This window comes from Myotis davidii, unplaced genomic scaffold, assembly GCF_000327345.1.
Source record: "Myotis davidii unplaced genomic scaffold, ASM32734v1 scaffold530, whole genome shotgun sequence".
NCBI lineage: Eukaryota > Metazoa > Chordata > Mammalia > Chiroptera > Vespertilionidae > Myotis > Myotis davidii.
The window spans coordinates 943802-967565 of NW_006282272.1; the positions used below are offsets into that span (position 1 = coordinate 943802).

A 23764-nucleotide genomic window follows, 5' to 3' on the forward strand; every position below is an offset into this window, starting at 1 on the left:
TATAATTTATACCCTGCCTTGACTTTTTAAACCTCTTTAAATTAAAATTAGAAAATGCTAGAATTTCAGTTTTGTAAACTTACCCCACATTTAGGTATAAGTTTCTGACTTACCATTTCCAAAAATTAGCATTTTAAAAAAGGCTTTTGCCTCAAATGGTGGATTTGTTATCTGTAAAGGAATGTAAAATAGATTAGGAGGAATTGGGGGGGCAGGGTGTTGTAGGCAGCAAAGCCTGTCCTTTGTCCCTGAAATAACACCACCTGTGACATGGGATGATCCTTTTAGGGGCAGGTGGGAGAGCTGGAGCAATGATTCCTGTGCTTTCTCCCCCAAAGGCTCTACTCTTTTCTGTCCCTCTTGCACCGTGGTTCTTATTCTCTCCTTCCCTTGAGGACAGGGGGACTGTTCTCAAGAACTTCCACATGTAGAGGAACTCAACAGCTGCTTTTACTTCCGGTCTTCCAATAAAGCCTTACTTTCTGCTTCATCCTCTGGTCTGCTTGTTCTTGCAGCACCTACCTAGTTTCCTTTATTACTTGGACGCTATCTTCAGCTTCCATCCCACTGTCTACCATAGGAATTGTGGGTAACTGTAAGCCAGGGCTTATTTTAATAGTTTTCCCTCGTGGTCTTAGTTTTTCTGTACCTGTGGCATGTGGGTGGGAGAAGAGGATCTAAGGGTCTTGGTGTGTATTCTTCAAGAATGATGAAATGTCAGGGGAGGCTTTAGGCCATTGCATCTTGGACCCTGGGATAAAGGTGTACAGAGCATGGCGATTCAGGAGGCAGATCAGGACCTTTCTAACAGCATCTGTGGGTGCGAGAGTGCTAAACGGTCAGGGGAGATGGTGACATTGGTTGCTGGCTATCAGTACTGGAGAACCAGCAAAAAAAAAAAAAAAGAAATGACAAAGAATCAGAACCTTACTGGAGCGGTTTAAAAGTAATATAAATAATTTACATCTACTCACGTGCAGCAGCATAATTACTGCGAAACCCTTGCGGACACTGGCTCTTTTGTGTGCTCAGCTTCCAGCTTTGCCCACCATAACAAAACAGGGAGGACCAGTGCTGGGGAGCGACTGTTCCACTGGATCCGGGCAGACTGGCAGCCGAGGAGGCCTCTGCATCTGTGACCATTTTAACCTTAAAGTCACGTTTTCTCTGACTCTCTGCTATAGTCTGCTAATGGAAGGCTTGGGCTTCATAAATGTCTGAGGTTCATGCAATACCTTTTGAAGCATTCTGAATGGAGAAAAATGCTCCTTTGTTAGTTTTTTCCCTTATAGCCGTATTGCTGGAAACTTATGAAAGAGTTGGTAGCCACACAAGCCTGTTTATCTAGTTTTTCTGAATCCTAAGGTGTTTAATAGAGTCAAAGTAAAGACTATTATCACTTTAATGAAGGTGTGCATATATTTAGTCAATTTCTTTTTTTCTTCTTAGACTGCCAAGGAAATCTGATGTGGAAAGGTGAGTATGAAAAAAACCTTAAAGCTGTGTCTGTGCTGCTATATCTGTGAGTATGTGTGTGTATGTGTGTGTATGAGAGAGTGAAAGTGGGCATTGGCCTGGAGGGTAGTGCTGCAGATCGGAAACCTAGGCCCAGAGAGTCGGGGGTGATTTTTTTCACATCATTTCTTTGTGATTTCTTCATCCCTGACAATTCTTGGTGTGAGACCAGCTCTGGACCTTAAGTTTTAGAAACCTTTTTAAAAAAATATATTTTATTGATTTTTTACAGAGAGGAAGGGAGAGGGATAGAGAGTTAGAAACATTGGTGAGAGAGAAACATCCATCAGCTGCTTCCTGCACACTCCCTACTGGAGATGTGCCCGCAACCAAGGCACATGGCCTTGACCGGAATCGAACCCGGGAACCTTCAGTCCCCAGGCCGACGCTCTACCCACTGAGCCAAGCCAGTCAGGGCTTTAGAAACCTTTTTAAAGTCACTGACCAGTTCAAGCCCCTGAGAAGATGTAAAACAATAGAAGAAGCTAAGGAATAAACTGGCTTTAAAAGTTGGCCGCTAGCTTACCATTTGCTACAATGATGCAATTAGATATCTTTAGACGCTTGACATTTGTCTACTATTGTTGCTGTTTTAGAGTTGAATTTTGATTCAGTTGCAGTTTGAGGATACAACTAAACACTATTATGTTTCCATAAGCCAAAGGAGCAAGATAAATTACTGTTTCAAAGAAATTTTGTGATGGAGATATTATGGCTATAGCATAGGCTGTTTGACTATATTTTTGGCACTTCTTATGCTCCTTAGTTTATTTTTTTTTTAAATACCAAGTCACTGGAGAGGATTTTAGCCTTTATTAATGATTACACTCTCCCCCCTACCCTCCACCGACCTTTCTGATAAAATTAGACATAGATCAAAAAGAGGTGAAAAAAAATTGAAGCGTGCCTGTGTTACGGTTTGGCTGGCCAGTTGTAAAGGAGGGACATGAAAATGAAAGTCAGGATTTGTGCTGTCCACTCTCGGGTAGGAAGGGCTCTGGAAAACCCACCCCTTGAGACAATCTTTTGCAAAGGGGGGTGTCCTCTTTCTAGGAGAGGCGCTCATTTGGGAATCCGCATTACTAACACACGGTTTGTTCCGGAAGAGGAGCAGAGACTCACGTCCTCTGTAAGCCGTTCAGAGTTCGAGTGACAGTCAGTACTGAGGCTCCTGGCACTGAGGTGGCTGCCAGATCATAATGCACATCTGCCATTTCTGCGGTGGCCCACTCTGGCCTGTGAAGCTCTGCTGATTTTCTCTCTTAGGGTCCTCACTGGCAGAAAGTCACACCTGGACTTGCCCCCTTGATTCTTCTCTTTATACTTCCAACAACATCGCTGGCTGATTCCTAAGAAAGCCTGTCAGCTTATTTGTGGGCTACGTGTGCTCTTTTTTTTTTTTTTAAACATTTTTATTGATTTCAGAGAGGAAGGGAGAGAGAGAGAGAAACATCAGTGATGAGAGAGAATATTGGATCAGCTGCCTCCTGCACGCCCCTCACGGGGATCAAGCACACAACCCAGGCCTGTGCCCTGACTGGGAATTGAACCGTCATCCCCTGGTTCATAGGTCAAGACTCAACCATTGAGCCACACTGTTCGGGCATATGTGTGCTCTTGATAGGAGCTAGACTCTATAGTCTTCAATCAGGATTATACTTCAGCAAAAATTTCATTTTGGTGCATCGTACCATGGTATTGGTGTTGGCAAGATGCAGAGATATGGATTGGATCTGCAGGTCATTGAACAGCTGTACTAAGATTAACAGGTCAGAATCCAATTGGAGAGAGGTTGGTGTGCTGTTTGGCTCCTGTCATTGGTCCTGGCCTGTCGAATATGTATGTTTTCAGTGTCTTAGGTAAACCATGGGAGGTATGATTGTCAGTTCTGTAGATGACATGCAGTTGAGAGGTCTAGCTAACACATTGATTGACAACATAAAGCCTTTAATTAAGCTTTAAACACTCTATAAGGAGATGATAAAAACAGTGATGAGTAAGTATTGAGAGAAAAAGGGTTGTAGTGGGTATAGAATAAAAATAGATATGGACAGACCTAGCTTTTACTTTTAGTACTCAACTTTCTGTGCTTGGCTAATTTAATATCTAAGTTTATCATTCGTTTGGTAAAGAGTTGCATGGCTAAATTCTTTTATTATTTAATTTTTTAAGTTGTGCCCTGCTTTTGTAGGAATAATACAGTTGCAAGCTCTATTTCAATTCTTTCCTCTTACCAAAAGGTTACTAATGCATAACTCATAATTTCAATTATAAAATTCCTAATTCCTAATTTGGTCCCCTATGTGACCCAGTTAATTTCTATATAGTAACTTTATATCTGTGAATTTACTATATTTTAGCAAACAACTTTTATTGCAATATAAAATTAATTTTTAAATGTGATTTATTGCTAAAACATTCTTTTAGATTTATGACAGATAATAAAGCATATGCAGGTGGTATATAAAACAGCAATAATTTATATGTATTTAGATAAATATTTTAAGTGGTTCTCATTTTGTTGTAATGGTTTTAAACAAAGATTGAGTCATACTTTAGCTCAGATTAAATAAACTGAAGTTCTCTTTTAAATATGCTGATTTATTAAGAATTGTTTTATTTTTATAGGAAAATAGAAATAGTACAGTTTGCTAGCCGGACACGTCAACTCTTTGTGCGATTACTAGCTTTAGTGAAATGGGCTAATAATGCTGGCAAAGTGGAAAAATGTGCGGTGAGTTAAACTTTTATTTTACATAAAATAACTTTGTGGAATGTTAACTTACAATAGACAGATTCTCATTTTAACTTTAACTTATATATGCTGATTTGTTTTGAGAAACATTACTTAATGTGAATAATATTTCTGATGATAATGTATAATATATGTCTAGCAGCTGAGTATTTGCTTATGGACAGAAAGAAAACTAGGCAATATCTGGAGACATCATTAAGCTAGAAGATATTAATGAAGACACTTTAAATGGGGGGAATGGTTAGCTTATATTTGTATGGTTCCTTGGTTTGCAAAGTACTCCCTTATATTTTGCCTGTTGATTCTTGACAACCCTGTGTGACAGAGTCAGTATTTCTTATTTTACAAATGAGGAAACAATAAGTTTCCTAGAAGTTAAGTGGCTTCTTCAAGGTCACATAGCTGATAACAGCATTTATCTGTTTATTCGTCTACTCATTCTCCAAACATTTATTGAGCACAGGTTATAGGATTTGGTGGGTGGAGACTTGAATGAGGAGGCACAGCCCCCGCCCTCAAGAAGCTCATAGTATTTGGACTCTTTTTTTTTTTTTAAATATGTCTTATTGATTTTCTACAGAGAGGAAGGGAGAGGGATAGAGAGTTAGAAACATCGATGAGAGAGACACATTGATCAACCGCCTCCTGCACGCCCCCCACTGGGGATGTACCAGCAACCAAGGTACATGCCCTTGACTGGAATCGAACCTGGGACCCTTCAGTCCGCAGGCCGACACTCTATCCACTGAGCCAAACCGGTTCTGGCAGTATTTGGACTCTTGAATAACGCTTTGGAATTACTTGTAGTGAAGTGGACCAAAGATGCTAAAAATATTGTCCGTTGATATGATTGGGGAATAAAAGTTTGTAGATAGAAAGTCTTTTGTACACTGTAAAACACCATTGAAAGAATAATGCTTTACATTATTATAAGTGTTATAAATACTTAAACAGGTTTATTCCAAGCTTATTTATCAGAAATTTTACACTTCATTTCATTGTTTTGGAAATTTGGGCACCAAGTCTAAATAAATCTATTTTAGCCGAAGTGAAGAAGCATGGTATAGTATTTCTGAAAAACAGAAGGTTTCTTTTCAATAATTAGTTAATTTGGGGTAATCTTTTCTTAAAGATGTTCAAACTTTCAGGGAAAAGTTAGGTGTTACTAAAGTATATCAAATCCAAGTGTTCAATTGTTCAAAAACGTGTTAAATCCTAAATTATACCATGGGTATTTAAGTTACCTGTTTGATACTACTGAGTTGTGCTTCAATAACATATCCAACAAAAACCAAAACTCTTGGTTTTGATATTGAGCCATATTGCATTCATCTTTCATTAATTCATAGTATAGTATTCTGTTATTTTTTTGAGTTGGCTATTCAAATAAGTCATTCTGATAAAGTCTCATTGAATTTATATTGTTTTCATTTTGTGACTGTAGATACAGATGTGTTTATGTCAAAGATAAAGTCCATCAGCTGGACAATTAGAGGATTATTCGTGTTTTGACACTTCTATGTCTTTAGAGATGCTTGATATGAATAGATCATGATCTTTAGCCCTGTCGGACATATTACATGTGTAGCTGAGTGTATAAATACACAGTTTAGTCTGACTAATGTTTTATCTAAGAAAAAGAGAAATATCTCTTGTTTTCTTAGAGGTATTTAAAAAAAACAACAGCTTTATTGAAATGTAGTTTACATATCATGCCATCCACCCATTTAAAATGCACGCTTTGTTATGCCCAGATTTCAAGATCCCCAAAAAGACCACACCAGGGAGCCAGCCAGTCCGATGCAAAAGCAGAGGGTCCTTTATTTGAGCTAGCTCGACTCCCCCTCCTGGCCGACGCAGCGACAGAAGGCAGAGTGAGGACGCCGTGAGAAAAACAGGGTTTTAATAGGGGGTGGAGTGAGGGGAGGGGAGCTGACTGTGGGCCCTGCCGATTGGCCAGGCGCAAGTCGGGTCTTGTTACACAGGATGTGGTCATCTCTATGGGGCACACGTCCCTTGATTGTCATTGGTTAGTTTAAAGAAATCCCAGGCGTGGCCAGCAGAGGCCTGGGCTTCCGGGAAGAAGGTACCCTCCTGAGCACATGGCTGCTGCCCCAACATGGAGGGTACGGGGCAAGATGGAGGGCATAGCCCTCGCTCTTTCAAATTCAGTGGTTTTTAGTATATTCACAGGTACGTGCAACCATCACTGCGGTCAACTTTAGAACATTTTCATCACTTCAAAAATTAAACCATTGCCCTTTTAGCTATCATCCCCAAGTACCTGCCCCTAGCCCCCAGCAAGCAATACTCTGCTATCTCTATAGATTTGCCTATTCTGAACATTTCATATAATTGAAATCATCACATGTGGTCTTTTGTGACTGGCTTCTTTTACCAAGCATAATGTTTTCAAGATTCACTCATAGTGTAGCATGTACTAGTACTTCATTGTTGGTTGTGGCTGAATTGTATGGTTTTTGTTTGTCCACTCATCAGTTAATGGGCATGTAGGTTATTTCCAGTTTGTGGCTATTACGAATAATGTTGCTATAAACATTCATGTACAAGCTTCTGTGTGGATATATGTTTTCATTTCTCTTGGGTATTTACCTGAGGGCTCCACTCTCTCCATGCCGACCCTTGTTCTTGTGGGACATTTTGATTCTAGCTGTCCTGGTAGGTGTGACGGAGCATCTCATTGTGGCTTTGTTTGCATTACTTTGATGACTAATGGTGTTGAACATCTTTTCATGTGCCTTTGGCTATTTGTATATTTTTCTTAGACAAATGTCTGTTTGGTGCTCAGTTAAATTTTAAAGGAAGATTATTAGCCATATTAACAGCTGGTAGGTGAGTATTTAAAAGAAAAAAATGAACATGCTGATCATTAGGGACCGACATAAAGTCACTAATAAGTTACTCAAAACTAAAGTTTTAATCTTTATTTATTTGACTTCTAAGACAAAGGAGTGTAGCTGAAGTGAGTATATTTTGAGTTGAGCAAGGTGGTTTAGAGTGTTTCATTAATTACCTGTGTTTAAGGTAGAGGGACTTGGGCTGCATAAACTGTGGCACCCCATTAGGGTTGATGCATGTCTTCCTGGAGGCAGGTCTTTGTTATTCTTTGGCCTTGGCTTTGGCCTGATAAGCATTTTTAGTGTCCTGAGTAAAGGGAAAATTGGGATGACCTAAATCTAAGTAAAAACCAGTTCAGAAGTTCAAAGAAAGCAAGATTAAAAATGGTTTTAAATACGTTAAAATCAGACACATTCTAGTCCTGCATTAAGTTGGGATGGAAAAGCAGATCTTGCTTGTTAGAGATTCATAAAGATTCATGTACAAAAGATTAAGGCCTTTTAGTTAATTCCAAGCTTGCTGTGTTTTAGCAATGGCTTCTAATAAAGAAGTTAGTGGAGGTGGCATTGACAGAAATCCATTTTACTAGTGTGGGGGCGCAAAAAAAAAAGTTCCTTCCATCTTTCTAAGTTCTTCTGATTAGGCGAAAAATCAAATTAACATGAGACAGATTAATAGGAGAAAATGTCCACGTTTCTTAATATGTACCTATGGAGGTTACATAACGCTATGAGACTGGGCAGTGAGGCTTATATGCTATTTTGGACTAAGGAGAGGGAGGCAGGGTCTGGTATTTCAGAGAGAAAGCAGGCAATTTACAGGTAGCTGAGAAAGAGCAAACATGTGGTAAGCATTCTTGCTGGGCCACCCAGAAACAATGGGACACAGAGGGGAGCCCAACAAACAGGCTTTGCTAGATTCCTCTCTGTCTGCCACATTTCATCTCTATTATGATGCTAAGGTGATGCTCCCTTCCTCTAAACAGGCTTTGCCATCTGAATTCCTTTAGACAGTTAAGGAGGAGGGGCAAAGGTTCAATCTGAGTCTTGTTTCTTAAAAATAACCAGCTTAAAATAGCCCCAAAAGTATATGTTGGGATGGCAAACCTTTGGTCCCTTTCACTAGTCATAGAAGGTAGCACTTGTACTGCTGGTCTTTGCTGGTCTAATAGTTAGAAGAAACATTTTTGGTTCGAGTCTCTGATTGACTGACTTTCTTTGGGCAAGTGTCTTCAGCCTCAATTTTGTTATCTCTAAGCTGATGGTGATTGTGAGTGTGGAAATGCTGAGAAAATGTAGGGCATGATGTGGTATAAATTCTGGATGCCATATTTTAAGTTGGCCACTGGTACACAAGCATTTGCAGGTACTGGGACAAGGATGGTGAGTCCGGAATTTGGAGATGTGAAGGCTAATTGAAGTGGTATGGAATGGTTAGCTTGAAAATAGGTTGGACTTCCCCAATTTGAAGGGCATGAGAGACTAAGTTTTGTTCCAGAATAGAAGTAGAAGATAGAAGTTTCAAGGAAATAGATTTCAGCTTTGTGATGAGCTCTAGAGCGCAGATGCCCTTGTGAAATGCACTGAGTTAGGGAACTGATGGGAAGTATTGGGCATGAAGTTGACCTAGATCTCATAATGAGCAATGTTTATTGAGTGTTTTGTATGTTCTAGGCACTGTTCCAAAGGTTTCATATGCAGTAACTCTTTTTTTGTTGTTGTTAATTTTCACCGGAGGATATTTTTCCCGTGATCTTTAGAGAGTGGAAGGGAAGGGGAGAGAAACATCGATGTGAGAGAGACACATCAATTGGTTGCCCCCTGCACTTGTCACGACCAGGGCTGGGGATGAAGCCTGCAACTGAGGTACGTGCCCTTGACCGAAACTGAACCTAGGACCCTTCAGTCCTTGAGCGATACTCTATCTACTGAGCCAAACCGGCTAGGGCTGCATTAACTCTTAATCCTCAGAACAACCTCATGAGGTTGGAAGTCATCTCCATTTCACAGATGAAAAAACTGAGGCACAGAGGGATTAAGTAATTTATCCAAGGTTATAGGGTCAGTTAAGTTACAGAGTTAACACTGAGATCAAGGTAGTTTGGGTCCAGGGGTTCCCCCTTCATTACCAACAAAAATTTTAACTGAAAGTCTTTTTATTTTTTAAATATATTTTATTGATTTTTTACAGAGGGGAGAGGAGAGGGATAGAGAGTTAGAAACATTGATGAGAGAGAAACATCAATCAGCTGCCTCCTGCACACTCTCTACTGGGGATGTGCCCGCAATCAAGGTACATGTCCTTGACCGGAATCGAACCTGTGACCCTTCAGTCTGCAGGCTGATGCTCTATCCACTGAGCAACACCGGTTAGGGCTAACTGAAAGTCTTTTTAAAAGAAAGGGTTTATTAGGCCATTGCTAGCAAAAAAAAGGAGGAGAAGAAGAAGACTGTCTGGGGCATGGAGTCTAAACCACCAGCAACATGGCTAGGTAGGAAAGACAGACATGTCCGTCCTCCTGGAGTTTTGCCAGTGGCTTCATACAGCAAGTTGGGGGTCGGGGAGATGTAAGCCATTCTGAAAGGCTTTACATTCGCTATAGACAAAGCGGGTGGGAGAAGGCGTAGCAGGGCTAATTCCATGACTATTTAAAGCTCATGTGTCAACAAGAAGAGGGGGCTCCTGGGGTTCAAGGTGCCTGGCTCTTCTCTCTTTCTAGATAACCTCTGAAATAGCCACCTGGCAGTTAATTTAATAATGCCGACCTGCACTGAGGAGTCTGAGCAGTCTTGTTGGTTTTGCACTGCACCTAACTGATTGACCCCCTTTTGTCTCTTCCTTCCACCCTCTGGCCTTCTGTAATTTAATTTAGGACATCCAGAATTTTCTCCTTGTCACCAACCAGCTCCAGAAGTCTGTAAGAGTAGTAAAAAGGATTTTAATCTATTTATGTTTTCTAACGTGATAATTGTGTATCTGGAATGTTAAGGATGAAGAAACGAATTAAATTAATAGAAGATTATTGTTTTCAAAAAGATACTGGGGGAAATTATTTTTTAATAATTTCTTTTTTTGATCCTCACCCAAGGATATATTTTGTTTTTAATTGATTTGAGAGAGAGAGGAAGGGAAGAGAGAGATACATCGATGTGGGAGAGAAACGTCAATCAGCTGCCTCCCATAGCATCCCGACCAGGGATCGAATGCACCACCTTTTGGTGCACTGGACGAAAATTTTTTGAAGAAATACTTTGTAATAGCAAATACCTATATTAATTCCCCTTGAAGTTTACTTTGAAATGAATGAGTGATATTTGAAGTGAAAAGTTGCTAGTTGCCAAGGAAGCTTAATTAATCCATTTACCCTTTGCTTTAAAGATGATCTCGAGCTTTTTAGACCAACAAGCCATCTTGTTTGTGGACACTGCTGACCGCTTGGCCTCATTAGCTAGAGACGCGCTGGTGCATGCGCGCCTGCCTAGTTTTGCCATCCCATATGCCATTGATGTATTGACCACTGGGTCTTACCCACGGCTGCCAACCTGCATTAGGGTAAGTACATTCTCTCCTACCAACCCCGTTCTTAAAAGCTGAAGGCTTTGGCATTGGATCTACTATATTATTAAGTAGACCACCAAAAACTTTCATACTTTTAAAACAAATATTTATTTGTTTTTTTCCTGTATAACTAAGATTGTGTTTTGTTTAAATAAATTGGGGTCAGAATGTGAGTAGCTATGAAAATGGGTGGATCATTTTTTTTTCTGTGAGGGAGAACAGATATGCAGGTGTAACTTACATCTATTTCTGTTATGAAAATACTGCATGCTGGTTGCTTTGGGGAAGTGTTTTAAAAAGCTTACTATGCTGGTTTTTGACTGCCTTAGTAGTAGTGTATTTTATACTTCTAAGTGGTGGACGTCATCTCGTGACATTAAGTTGGTTTCATAAATAGAGCAGGAAGAAGATCATGTTGCATGACCATCTTAGCTGAGTGACTGGTGGAATCACGTGGCACTCTAATGCATGAGAGTAAAGGTCACTATTATTGGATGTAGAAGGCAGGAATGAGTGTTAAGATTCTCTTGGTTGGGTAAAGTAAGAAAATACTACGTTAAGAAGACACAGCTAAAAATTACGCCTCTTTGTACATTATTTTAAAATCACTTAAATTTTTTTGAAGGACAAAATTATTCCTCCAGACCCAATTACCAAAACTGAGAAACAAGCCACCCTTCACCAGCTGAACCAGATTCTTAGACATCGGCTTGTAACCACCGATCTTCCTCCTCAATTAGCGAATCTTACAGTTGGTATGTACCTGAAGGCTCTTGTTTTAAGAATTGACTTGTTGGAAATATTTTTTTAAAGCTTTTGGGATTTTATTAAAAGAAATATCATTATGAGGTTTTGCCCTACAATTTTGATGGTGTTTGAATCTGTGACTGGTCAGCCCTGTCATTTCTCTTTTATTACCTGGAAATACAGTGCTGGTGTTTGACGCTGCCAAGTGGGTGAGATCACCTTTGTTCCTTGATGCCAGAAGAGTTGCCTTTGGTTTCTTAATGGCCCAGAACCTGGCTACTGCTTATGCGGGAACCACTGAATTGTTTGAACATTTGTGAAGAAACATTCAATCTATTTAAAATTTCTTATAAGCAAGACTAAGGTTCTGGGTTAGCAAAGAGCTGCTTACTTTTTTCTCTTTTTTTTAGCAAAGTAGACTTACTCTTCTTCTTTTAAAAGCAAATGGCCGGGTGAAGTTTCGAGTTGAAGGAGAATTTGAAGCCACCTTGACTGTAATGGGAGATGATCCTGAAGTTCCATGGCGTCTGCTCAAGCTAGAAATTCTAGTAGAGGATAAGGAAACAGGAGGTAAATCATAAATCTGGATTGAAGTCATAAGTATTGATTTAAATGTTTGAGTTTTTTCTGTCATTGAAACATTTTGGCAGAATAATAAATGTGTTTAGCAATTTATTCTGTAATTTGAAGCAGATTTCATGATAATCATAATTGCCTACTGACCTTAGAGATTTTGGTGTCTAAGTATAATGTTCTCTAGTTTCCATAGATAGTTTCAATTCTTTTTAAAAAATGTATTATTAGTTAATATATTCTTCCATAGTTGGTACTATGACATGATCTGTACGCTTTTCTGATTAACCACTTTGTTTTCTCCTGTGAATGGAAGATGGACGAGCCTTGGTTCATAGCATGCAAATCAACTTTATCCATCAGCTGGTACAATCTAGGCTCTTTGCTGATGAGAAACCTCTTCAGGACATGTACAATTGCCTGCGTATCCTTCTGGAATTTGAGACACATGTTTATAAGGAATTTGTGTCTCCTTCTCACCTCCACATTTCCATCTGCCCCTCATCTCGAACTGTAGCAGCCTAAGCTCTCCCCATCCACTTTGTTGGGTAGAAATGGGGCTGGGGAAACTAGTCAATGTGAAGAATAGTAATCGGTAGTAAATCAAGTTGTAAATTTGCTGTTGACTTTGTGGGTAAAAACAGAAAATGATGAATTAGAAGTAGTATTATTTGGAGAAAAAATATTGGTCTACCCATATTCTTTAAACTATGATGAATTTAGGGGCAACTAAATGGTTTGTTTATATTGGATCAAAATTAAATATACATTTTTCTAAAACTATGCCACAAATTATACCACTTTTTAAGATAAGTCATTGGCGAACTGTAATTCCAGAAATTTCTTTCAGAACCAGTTTTTAGGACTAGAGCTTTTGTTAAATGAAGTTTGCTTGTACTTCATTGGCTGTTGTAGTGATATGTATTATATTTGCTTAACGAGATCCATCAGATTCTTTTTGCTTGTCACTTCAGTTAGAAGTGCTACATTCCCAAACTCTGATGTTAATCCGGGAGCGGTGGGGAGACCTTGTGCAGGTGGAAAGGTATCATCCTGGGAAGTGCCTCTCCCTCTCCGTTTGGAAGTAAGTAAAGTTGGTTCTGGTGGGTTCCAGCTCTGACTGTAATTGCTCTTTTTGCTTCTCTTTTTCTCTCGTACATATGATGCACTGTATACTGATAGCTGTATGTCTCTGGCAATATGATTTTGTATAGTGAGGTCCCATGGTATCCTAGAAACTATAGAGGACATCCATAATTGACAGCTTTCTTAGAATGTGGCATGTTTGAAATACATACACATCTATCTGTTTGTATTAAGACTTTTCTTAAAGAGTTAGGTAACTCTGGACTCAAAGCAGATTGCTAAAAGACTTAGATTATTGGATATTGTTTTAAAAACAAACCTGCTTGCTTATCACAGTTTTACACTTTGAATTGCTCCTTTTAAAATCTTTTTGGGGGAGGGTTTCGGGAAAAATTAGTATCGAGCTGCTTACAGTCCCAATTTCCTATTCGAACTTTGCTTGATCCCCATTTTCTGTAAAGGAATCGGAGATGAATAGATATCACTTAGAATACAGGTTGTTCTATTTTGGGATTTTTTAATTTGTTTGTATGCATGTGTTTTATTTTTAAATTCTGTGTCTGGGGTTTTTTTTGTTTGTGGGTTTTTTTGTGGGCTGGTTTTGGGTTTTTTTTGGATGCAGTAAATCAAATATTGTGTTTGATTACAGAATAGCTGTCTTCCCAATATTAATGTATTCCCTCCACAAACAGTGAGGGCCTGCCATGTTCTGGCCTCTGGCTCAGACACACAATGGATTGCCTCTATTTCATCCCAAAAGTTAACAGGCGTTGTTGAAAAAAATTGTATATTTTTTCTCTTTAGTCAACAGATTCTTGGGAGAAAAACAGGGACGGCATCTGTTCACAAAGTTACAATTAAAATCGATGAGAATGATGGCTCGAAGCCTTTACAGATTTTTCATGACCCTCCTTTGCCAGCTTCTGATTCCAAATTAGTAGAAAAAGCCATGAAGGTAGATATCTCAATATATTTTAATATTGGTTTAATTAAATGAATATAATGTAGCTTATCATTTATACTTAAACTTTTAGTGTAAATTCTTTAAATTACCTAATTGTTCCTTGAACCCTTTATGGAACTTGTTTTAAATGACTGTTATGCTTCTGCATTTGTTATTTTTTTAAATCTAATATTATAGTTTTAAAGATGTTCTTTCATATTTTATAATTTTGATCAGATCATCATTTTGTTTTTAAGGTCATTTAATCTCTATGATAACTGATACATATAGTATCTTGATCTATACTCATCAAAATGTAACCTGTAGTCTTTAAGCTACCAGTACTACATGGTTATTTTTTTACTTTAAGTTTGTGCTTAATCATTATGATTCTAAAAGGAAATATCTTGAAGCACAATAATCTACTCGAGCTTTAAAGTAAAAATGTTTAAATTGCACATGTGATTCTGTTGTTCTTGTCTATGCAGATCGATCACTTATCAATAGAAAAACTCCTGATTGACAGCGTTCGTGCACGAGCGCATCAGAAGCTCCAGGAACTGAAGACCATTCTTAGAGGCTACAATGCCAATGAAAACTGTAGGTTCTTTTAAATAGGCATCTTTGTCTTTCTTTTGTTTAAATTAGTACTCACTTTTATTTCTGAAGGGTCTGTGTCAGTGTGACTTCTTTCCTGATATATAGGTTTTGTTGTGAAGGCTGGACATTTTTGCATTTTAACTTATGATCTACCCAGCTTGTCCTAACTGTCCCCTTATTTTCTTTCTGTTTAGCTTGGCCTTATTTGAAGTGTATGCATATTGACCCTCCTTAAAACTCTTTTTTTCCCTATTGAAATGGAAGCTATTTTAACACCTTAATATGAATTTTATTTCTCTTAGATTTTCTTCTAAGGTTAAGGTAGCTTTGCAAATGTGTATAATATAGTTATAAAATGGGCCTCTTTGAAGCAGAATGTATGCTTTGTCTTTTAAAACATTTTTTGAATTGTTAATACATTAACAGGGTTCAAAATAAGAAATACAGATAGACACACCGTGAAAAATCTTCCAGTTACCTAGTAGATTCAGAGCTTTAGGGGGACAGTCAGTCATTTAGAAAGTAAGTACTTTTCGTTTTAGGAATATAGCGTCACAGTATCATTATGGGCATATTCACTATCCCTGCCCCAGTTGTTTTTGGCTGTGGCTGCCTTGTACCCACAGTGAGCAGCCTTTAAGCGAGATGATGTTGGTGAAGTGCCATATAAATAAGAAGTCCTCATAGCGCTAGTAGCAAAGGTACTGCGTTTCATTATCACAGAGCCCACCTCAACCCATTATACTTAAAAAGGCAGCTTCTTAGGTACAGACTAGTCACACTGGAATGGAACTGCTTTGGTGAAGTAGAGAAAGACACTGCCTGAAGAAAAGACAAAGTCAGGAAAATAAATGTGTATTTAGAACACAAATTTCCAAGGAAGGTGAAAAAGAGGATCCAAGACAAGCTAAAAGAGGAAGGGTAGCTCAACTTAAAAATGCAAATGTGGGCCTTAAAGAAGGGTGTGCCAGGCATCTGGCGAATGTAGTTGTTCCATCTACTTTGAGGGGGTATGTCCTTTAACCCCATCAAGGTTTAGCATTAGATTTCTCAAGTCTTAATAATTTAAATTTAATTATAAGATGTAGTGTAAGTTGCACCCCCCTCATTTTAATCCCTCAAGCAATGTTACTAAATACAGACCTAAAATTTATGATTGGAAAGCATAATTAAAACTCTCATTGGACCCCCCTTTTTGTTTTTTTCATTGCTTTGTTGAGATATAATTCACTCATTCAGTGTTTTTTTAATATATTCAAAGAGTTGTGCAACCATTACCACAATCTAATTTTAGAACATTTTAATCATCCCTGAAAGAAACCATGTACTCATTAGTAGTCACTCCCCCATTCACCCCTCCCACCAGCTCCCTGGCAACCACTAATCTATTTCTGTCTATAGAATTGCCTTCCAGGACATTTCAGAGTAATATCATATACAGCAGGTCCTCAGATAAGCCGGTCCACCATATTGTTCAATGTTGTTTTGTTAAAATGTTGCTGAGATGCCATAGGCACTGAACTCTTGTTTATTATCAATTAGCCTGTGGTAAAATTGGTTTTATTATATGCTGTTTTGCTTAAAGTCTCAGAACCTATTGATGACATTAAATGAGGACTTAACTGTAATATATGGTCTTCTGTGTATTTCTGTTAGCAGAATATTTTTGAGGTTTGTCCATTTTATGGCATGTTTCAGTAGTTCATTTTTATTGTCAAATAACTTACTGTATAGATATACCGCATTTGTTTATCCGTTCATTATTGATGAGGGTAGTTTCCACCTTTTTGCCTATAATGAATAATGCTGCTGTGAATATGTACAAGTTTTTGTGTGGACCTATGCTTTCATTTCTCTTGGATATATATGTACCTATGAATGGAATGGCTGGGTCATATAGTGACTCTATGTTTTACCTTTTGTCATGTTTAACACCTCTTTTTTATTCCACTAGTACAGTGATGGCGAACCTATGACACACGTGTCAGAGGTGACACGCGAACTCATTTTTTTGGTTGATTTTTCTTTGTTAAATGGCATTTAAATCTATAAAATAAATATCAAAAATATGTCTTTGTTTTCCTATGGTTGCAAAGATCAAAAAATTTCTATATGTGACATGGCACCAGAATTAAGCTAGGGTTTTTCAAAATGCTGACACGCCGAGCTCAAAAGGTTCGCATCACTGCACTAGTAGCATGTGAGGATTCCAGTTTTCTCCACATCCTCACCGACACTTGTTATTGTCTGTCTTTGTGTCTAGCCATCCTGGTGGGTATGAAGTGGTATCTCATAGTGGTTTTGATTTGCATTTTCCTAATCATTGTTGAGCATCTTTTCACTTATCTTTTTTGGAGAAATGTCTCTCCAGATCCTTTGCCCATATTATACTTAGATTAATTACCTTTTTATTATTGAGTTATAACAGTTCTTTTTGTAAGTTCCTTTTCATGTATCATGATTTGCAAGAATTTTTTTTCATTCCATGAGTTATCTTTTCACTTTCTAAATGGTATTGTTTGTAACACAAGTTTTTAATTTGGACAGTGTCCATTTTGTCTATTTTTTTCTTTAGTTGCTTGTGCTTTTGGTGTCAAACCTAAAGAATCCATTACTTAACCAAGGTCATGCAGATGTACCCTGGTGTTTTCTTCTAAGAGTTTTATAGTTTTAGTTCTTACTTTCAGGTAGGGGTCCAACTGAGTTTTTTGTTTGGGGATATGCAGTTGTCTTAGTAACTTTGGTTAAAAAGATGATTTCCTCCCTATTTAATTGTCTGGGCACTCTTGTTGAAGTGCCCCTTTTGTTCATAATGAAAACTTTTAAAGTATTTTTTGCAATCTTAATTTTTTCTAATTTTTCTTATTTCTAGTTTTTCAAAATAGAGAAATTCTAAAATGTCATTTGTTGGGATTGCAGAAAATAGGGGTTTGTGATCTTGTGATAGGCTCTGGTTTACTTTAGTATAGTCTGTAAACAGACTTAGTAAGTAAAAAACTCAGTATGATTGCCCAGGGGATATTTAAATTACTTTGAAAAATAGACTGTAAGTATGTGTTACATAGGAAGTGCTGTTTGAATAAGTTACGAAGATTTTTCTTTGGCAGCATTCGGTAGCGATGTCACTACTTGAGTTAGTAGCCAGAAGACCTGAGATCAACTGCGTGTCTTGAATGATCACAGTCTTCGGGCCCCAGTCTCCTCATTTATAATTAGCGGATGTCCAGGCTCTTCCGGAATCTCTACAACTCCAGCAAAAGGGTGGTTTCCAGGCCCAGGTGTCTGGAGTCCTCGGTGTTAGAGAAAGGGGCTTGGGAAACAGCTTTAGAGGGGAGGGAGGTGGTGGCGGATGGGGTTGGAACTCAGTCCTACTTTAATCAGACAGTCCTGGAAATGAGAGCCGCCATAGGAAAGGGCCTGCTGACCCACCATCTTGGGACATATGCTGTATCTTGTGTGGTGGTGGTGGTTGTTGTTGTTGTGTGTGTGTGTGTGTGTTTAATATATTGATGTCAGAGAGGAAGGGAGAGGGAGAGAGAGATAGAAACATCCATGATGAGAGAGAATCATGGATCAGCTGCCTCCTGCACGCCCCACATTGGGGATCGAGCCCGCAACCCGGGCATGTGCCCTTGACCGGAATCGAACCCGGGACCCTTCAGTCCGCAGGCTGACGCTCTATCCACTGAGCCAAACCGGCTAAGGCTTTACCTTGTTTTTTAGATTCATGTTCATGCATTTATACTCCTCATGTAGTCTTACTGGATCCCTTTTTTTACAGCATGCTTTAGTCAGGTCCTTGGCTGGGACCAGGGGCTGTTCTTGGAATCCCTTTATGCAGCCCTCTGTCAGCTGGCTTTTCCTCCAGCGCCTCACTGGGATGATCTGAGGACATGAGTAGCTCGGAAAGGGGAGCATCTCAAGGGATGGCCAGGAGAAGGCACAGGTGGCGGGTTTTGTATCGCCCAGGTGGCAATATGGTTTCTTAAGGGGGGGAAGGGGTGGGCAAAGCCTCCGGGAAAGTAGGCAGGGCTTTGGAGAGAACTTTAATAACAGGCAGCGCGAGGCACTGAGGGCGGCTTGCCATGTGGCCCCATTTGCAGCATTGGCTGCCTCTTGAAAGCTGGGGTGCTTCCCTAGGGTTGTGCTCTGTCAGCACTGGAATTGGGGTGTCCGGGTCAGTTCAGAAGCTGTGAAGCACACAGCCGTTCCTAAGTGTGCCTGGTTGCTTGTCTTCAGTCTTCACCCTTCACATTACTGTGTGCTGGTGCGTTCCTCATGTTGTCCTCAGTGAATAGCTAGGGAGGAACAAAAGAGGAAATAGGTGTGTGTATCGCTGCCGCAGGCAAAAGTAGTGCGTAGCCCTGGGATCTGGCGCAGCCTGTAATTCTCCCTTCTGTATTGTAGTCACAGGCTTCTCCATTTTTGGATAACTTAACACCTGCTGCCTTTAAGTGCTTCGGGCCTTATCTGTTTTATTTTATGGACATGGGTGGTCATAAAATACGTTCAGAGATAGACATCAAAGTATTTTCTATCTTTTGGGCTGTGTTGTATAGTCTACTTTGATCCCCTATCTTTTCAAGAACACTCGGTTTTTATAATTAGATTGAAGTTATCATCGTTATCCCAGTTGTCAGAAACTAGTTTTACTCCATTGGTACGCTTCAAAAAATGTTTTTGCTTTAAGGAATACATCTCTACCCCATTAGGAATTAAAACAATGCAGATAAGTTTTAAAGTCAGCAGCCCTGCTTCAATTCTGTAAGTACTTTTTATTATGTTAACACAGTCATTTCAGCAGAACATGAACTAATTTGTCACACTTCTGAATTATAAAATAGTGTAAAGAAATTCCTGTGTGTGCCTTTTCTGTTTTTTCTATTTTTTTGTTTGTTTTTAGGTGAGAGTTCTGCTGGATCTGCTGTTAAACATTTGTATACAGAGATGTACCATGCATACTTCAAAGCAGTTTGTTTTCATCTGACTATATCTCTTTCCATTTTTTTTGCTTTATTAATTTTTTTGATCATTTGTATAGATAGTACCAATGGTAACTTCACTCATTTCAATTATTGCAAATTCATAATAAGATGTTTTGGTTTGTCTCTTTGATTCATAAAGGTAATGTACATTGTTAATTCATAATAAGATGTTTTGGTTTGTCTCTTTGATTCATAAAGGTAATGTACATTGTTAATTCATAATAAGATGTTTTGGTTTGTCTCTTTGATTCATAAAGGTAATGTACATTGTTAATTCATAATAAGATGTTTTGGTTTGTCTCTTTGATTCATAAAGGTAATGTACATTGTTAATTCATAATAAGATGTTTTGGTTTGTCTCTTTGATTCATAAAGGTAATGTACATTGTTAAGCACTTTGCTTTTTAAATCACCTTTGCAAACTTGTCACTTCTTCCTCCTAAGGACCCACAGCAAGATGCTGTCCTTGTTTAACAGAATAGCACCGAGAAGCCACACCCGATGAAAGGCTGGGCCTCCATTTCCGCTCTCCTCACTCTGCCTTTCTTCTGTGTGGTAGCCTTAGAGGAAGGTGGGGCCAGAGAGCATATTCCTTTCCCAGCTCCTGATCTGATCAGCACGCGGTGTGCTCAGTGCTCTGCTCCTTTCTTATTCTCTTCTGCCAGCTTGTGGTCTGAAGGGGAAAGTTCCCTGGGCCTGGTAGAAACACTGACAAACTCTAGAACAAGTACATGGGCAGCTTTGGGGATGTGTGTGTAGAGAAGTTGCCTATGTTCTTATTTTATCTGTAACTTGAAAATGAGGTACATAAGTAATGAAAAAAATTTTCCTGTATGATCAGTAATGTTCAATAATTCTCATGTGTTATGTGTTGTTTTTTTTAAGCACATGGGCCCTAATTGCCACAAAGCCTTTCTTTATGAAGAATGGCATTGAGAATATTCATGCCATAGATGAAACTTCGATTTCCCAAACTGATTTGCTTCCCACTATATCAAAGAAAATCCTTAAAAATTAACTTATCGGTCATTACTAAGTGGAAGTAAAACTAGGACCCAGCTCACGGATGGGGTTAAATTTTCCCTAGCTATTTTAATGTTTTTTAAGGCACCTTGGGACTTCTTTGCGATGGCATTTGAGTTGGGCATATTTGTTTCACGCCACGTTGAAGATTACGTTCTTCCTTTTGAGACCCTAATTGCCTTCATAAATTCCAATTTTGCAAAAATCACGTTTTTCTTCTAACAGTCAGGATTGTTTCATTGACTTGTTTTTAGTCTCTGAGATATACTTTTTTCTTTTAGAAATGCTCAGATAGAAATATAATTTTTAATTCTTAACTGTTCAGCTTCCATAGAGACTGCACTTCCAGCTCTCGTTGTTCCCATCTTGGAGCCCTGTGGTAATTCGGAGTGTCTACACATTTTTGTGGATTTGCATTCTGGAATGTTCCAATTGATGCTTTATGGACTTGGTAAGTTAGTAAATGATATAGTCATTCAATGTAAGGAAAAATATTTTTAACAAAAGCAAAATTAAAAATTTCTGCCACTAGATATTGAGAAGAGTGGCATGAGCAGCGTAGAGAGTAGTAGATATGGAAAGAATAACTCGCTGACATCTGTTCCTTGGGGCCCATTTTAGCTCCACTTTGGATTTTCTTGTACCGGAAGTTAAACTTCCCAATATGAAGTACATTCATGTTGCTTCTCTTTCGTAAAAGTCATAATGTTGATGGCTGATGTGTTTTAGATGTGACGATTTTACCACTAATACTTGGGTGACATGAAGATGGCCACAAGGGATTCTCTGTCGTTCATGGCTATAAACATCTAAGATAACTTGGGGTACAGAATCCTGGAGCAAAATATTTTTTTCTGGCTTAAATACAGTAGAAATTAAAGTTTGATTTCTTACATGTTCTGTTACTGAGTTGGTGTTCTAAAATGGTGAAATACTACGAACTTAGTGTTTTTGTATTGCTCATGGGACATTGCTCTTGAGTATATTAGCACATTTGCCATTTGAAATTAACATTAAGCTACATAGATTGCTGAAAATAAAAGGTTTTCTAGTTATGCTGTATGGCGATAAAGATAGATTTTTGTACAAGCTGCTCGTGGAGTACTGGCCGCATTACTTTGAATCACATCACATTTGTGATGGCTAAATGGTAAGTGACACATTTATGAATTACCTTTTAACTATGCTTCCAAACCAACCAGGCAATTGTTGTTTGTTCTTAAAAACTTTAACTGTTTTTTTGATTATTAACACAGTGCATTCTCATAAGTAAAAACCTAAACATGTAAAAATGAGAGAAGCAGTAAAAAAGTTTCTCTTGGCAATCCTCGTTATTTTAGGATATCAGTGCTTATGTTACACATCTCAGGCTGCCATAACAAAGAACCAGAGTGGGCGGCTTAAACAACAGAAATGTATTTTCTCACAGTTCTGGAGGTTGACAGTCTGAAAGCAGGCGGCCAGCACGGTTGAGTTATGGTCAGGGCTTTCTTCCTGGCTTGCAGACTCTGGCCTTCTCACTTGTCCTCACGTGGCAGGAAGAGGGAGAGAGCAAGCTCTCTGGCCTTTCTTATAAGGGCACTAAACCCATCATGAAGCCCCCAACCTTAACTGAGCCTAGTTATTTCCTGAAGGCCCTGCCTTCAATCACGGGCAGGTAGGGGAATACTGTTCAATCCATAGCAGTGTTCTTTTTCTTTTTCCTGTATTTTTTTCTTTAGTTGAAATCATTTTATATTTAGCTTTTTGCTCAACATTCTATTATTAGCATTATCTAGTGTCATTAAAAATTCTAAGTGACATTTAGCATGCTAATCTTCAGCCAGCAGCTCTTGTTTATGCCAGAGACCATTTGTGTTTAATAAGTATTATAATGGAAATTTATAGTTCTAATTTTTAAGGATCTTCGTCTAATAATATTAAGAGCTTTCAATACATATAAGTTAAAAATATCAATTGACATAAGAATTTTGGGAATTAAAATATAGGCAAAGAATTAATTCATGTATTTGTTACTTATTCTTGTTGCAAGTATACATTTGCTATTAATTAGTTGTCTTAACTATAACTCTCTCTAAATGTTAAAGAGGGAAAACAATTTAGGTTAATTTATGCCTAATGATGCATTTAGTTTAGGTTTTTTTTCTAACTCAAAAGTAACACTCCTTTCTGCCTAAAATAATAATTTCATTTAAGTTTTGGGCTATCTAGATATATTGTGTCTTGTACAAGCAATTAATAAAAATGCTTTATTTTTTAGATCAGGCCACTTTGGATGACATGGAGAAGTCTGTGAATGATGATATGAAACGGATTGTTCCTTGGGTTCAACAACTTAAGTAAGCTTAATTATTTAGCTCAATACTAAAAATGGAAACATTTTTAAAAAATATGTTTTTTATTGATTTCAGAGAGGAAGGGAGAGGGGAAGAGAGATAGAAACATCAATGATGAGAGAGAATCATTGATCGGCTGCCTCCTACACGCCCTGCACTGAGGATCGAACCCGAAACCTGGGCACGTGCCCTTGTCCAGAATCAAACCCTGGACCCTTCATTCCGCAGGCTGATGTTCTACCCACTGAGCAAAACTGGCTAGAGCAAATGGATACATTTTCTCCATCATTGCCTTTTTTCAAAAAATATATTTTTTTATTTCAGAGAAAAAGAGAGACGGAGAGAGAGATAGAAGCACCATTGATAAGTGAGAATCATAGATCGGCTGCCTCCTGCACCCCCCTCCACTGGGGATCAAGTCCGCAACCTGGGCTTGTGTCCTGACCAAGAATCGAACCATAACCTCCTGGTTCATGGGTGGACGCTCAACCACTGAGCCACACCGGCCGGGCTCCATTATTGCTCTTGATCGGTCCTTAATGTTTATGACATGAAGCTTGAACACCTTTTAGTACTTACTGGTCGAATCTGAATTCTCTTGGAATATGTCCAGGATGGCAGTGCTTCATATCATATTCCCCTCGAGAGCAAATGTAGGTATGAAGGGCATGACACTCAACTTTCATTCCTTGCCACATTTTCTCTTGCACAAGTGCGCTACCCAAGGAATTTTATTGTAGCGAGTGTTCTCTGCAGTAGTGTCTTATTTGTTCTTATCCAGGAG

At 38.6% G+C, this 23764-nt stretch overlaps 1 protein-coding gene across 1 annotated transcript in view; it reads left to right on the forward strand.

The window, feature by feature from the left end:
* Positions 1-1455: 1455 nt before the first annotated feature.
* The window catches only part of MED14 (mediator complex subunit 14), a 57132-nt gene continuing 34823 nt past the window's right edge, over positions 1456-23764 (forward strand). The window contains exons 1-11 of the mRNA XM_015558433.1: positions 1456-1476; positions 4144-4249; positions 10508-10681; positions 11313-11442; positions 11876-12004; positions 12324-12431; positions 12959-13091; positions 13898-14048; positions 14525-14636; positions 20970-21095; positions 22905-22983. Coding sequence (XP_015413919.1) covers positions 10508-10681; positions 11313-11442; positions 11876-12004; positions 12324-12431; positions 12959-13091; positions 13898-14048; positions 14525-14636; positions 20970-21095; positions 22905-22983 — 1142 coding nt within the window. The 5' untranslated portion in view covers positions 1456-1476; positions 4144-4249. The remainder of the gene's footprint in view (positions 1477-4143; positions 4250-10507; positions 10682-11312; positions 11443-11875; positions 12005-12323; positions 12432-12958; positions 13092-13897; positions 14049-14524; positions 14637-20969; positions 21096-22904; positions 22984-23764) is intronic.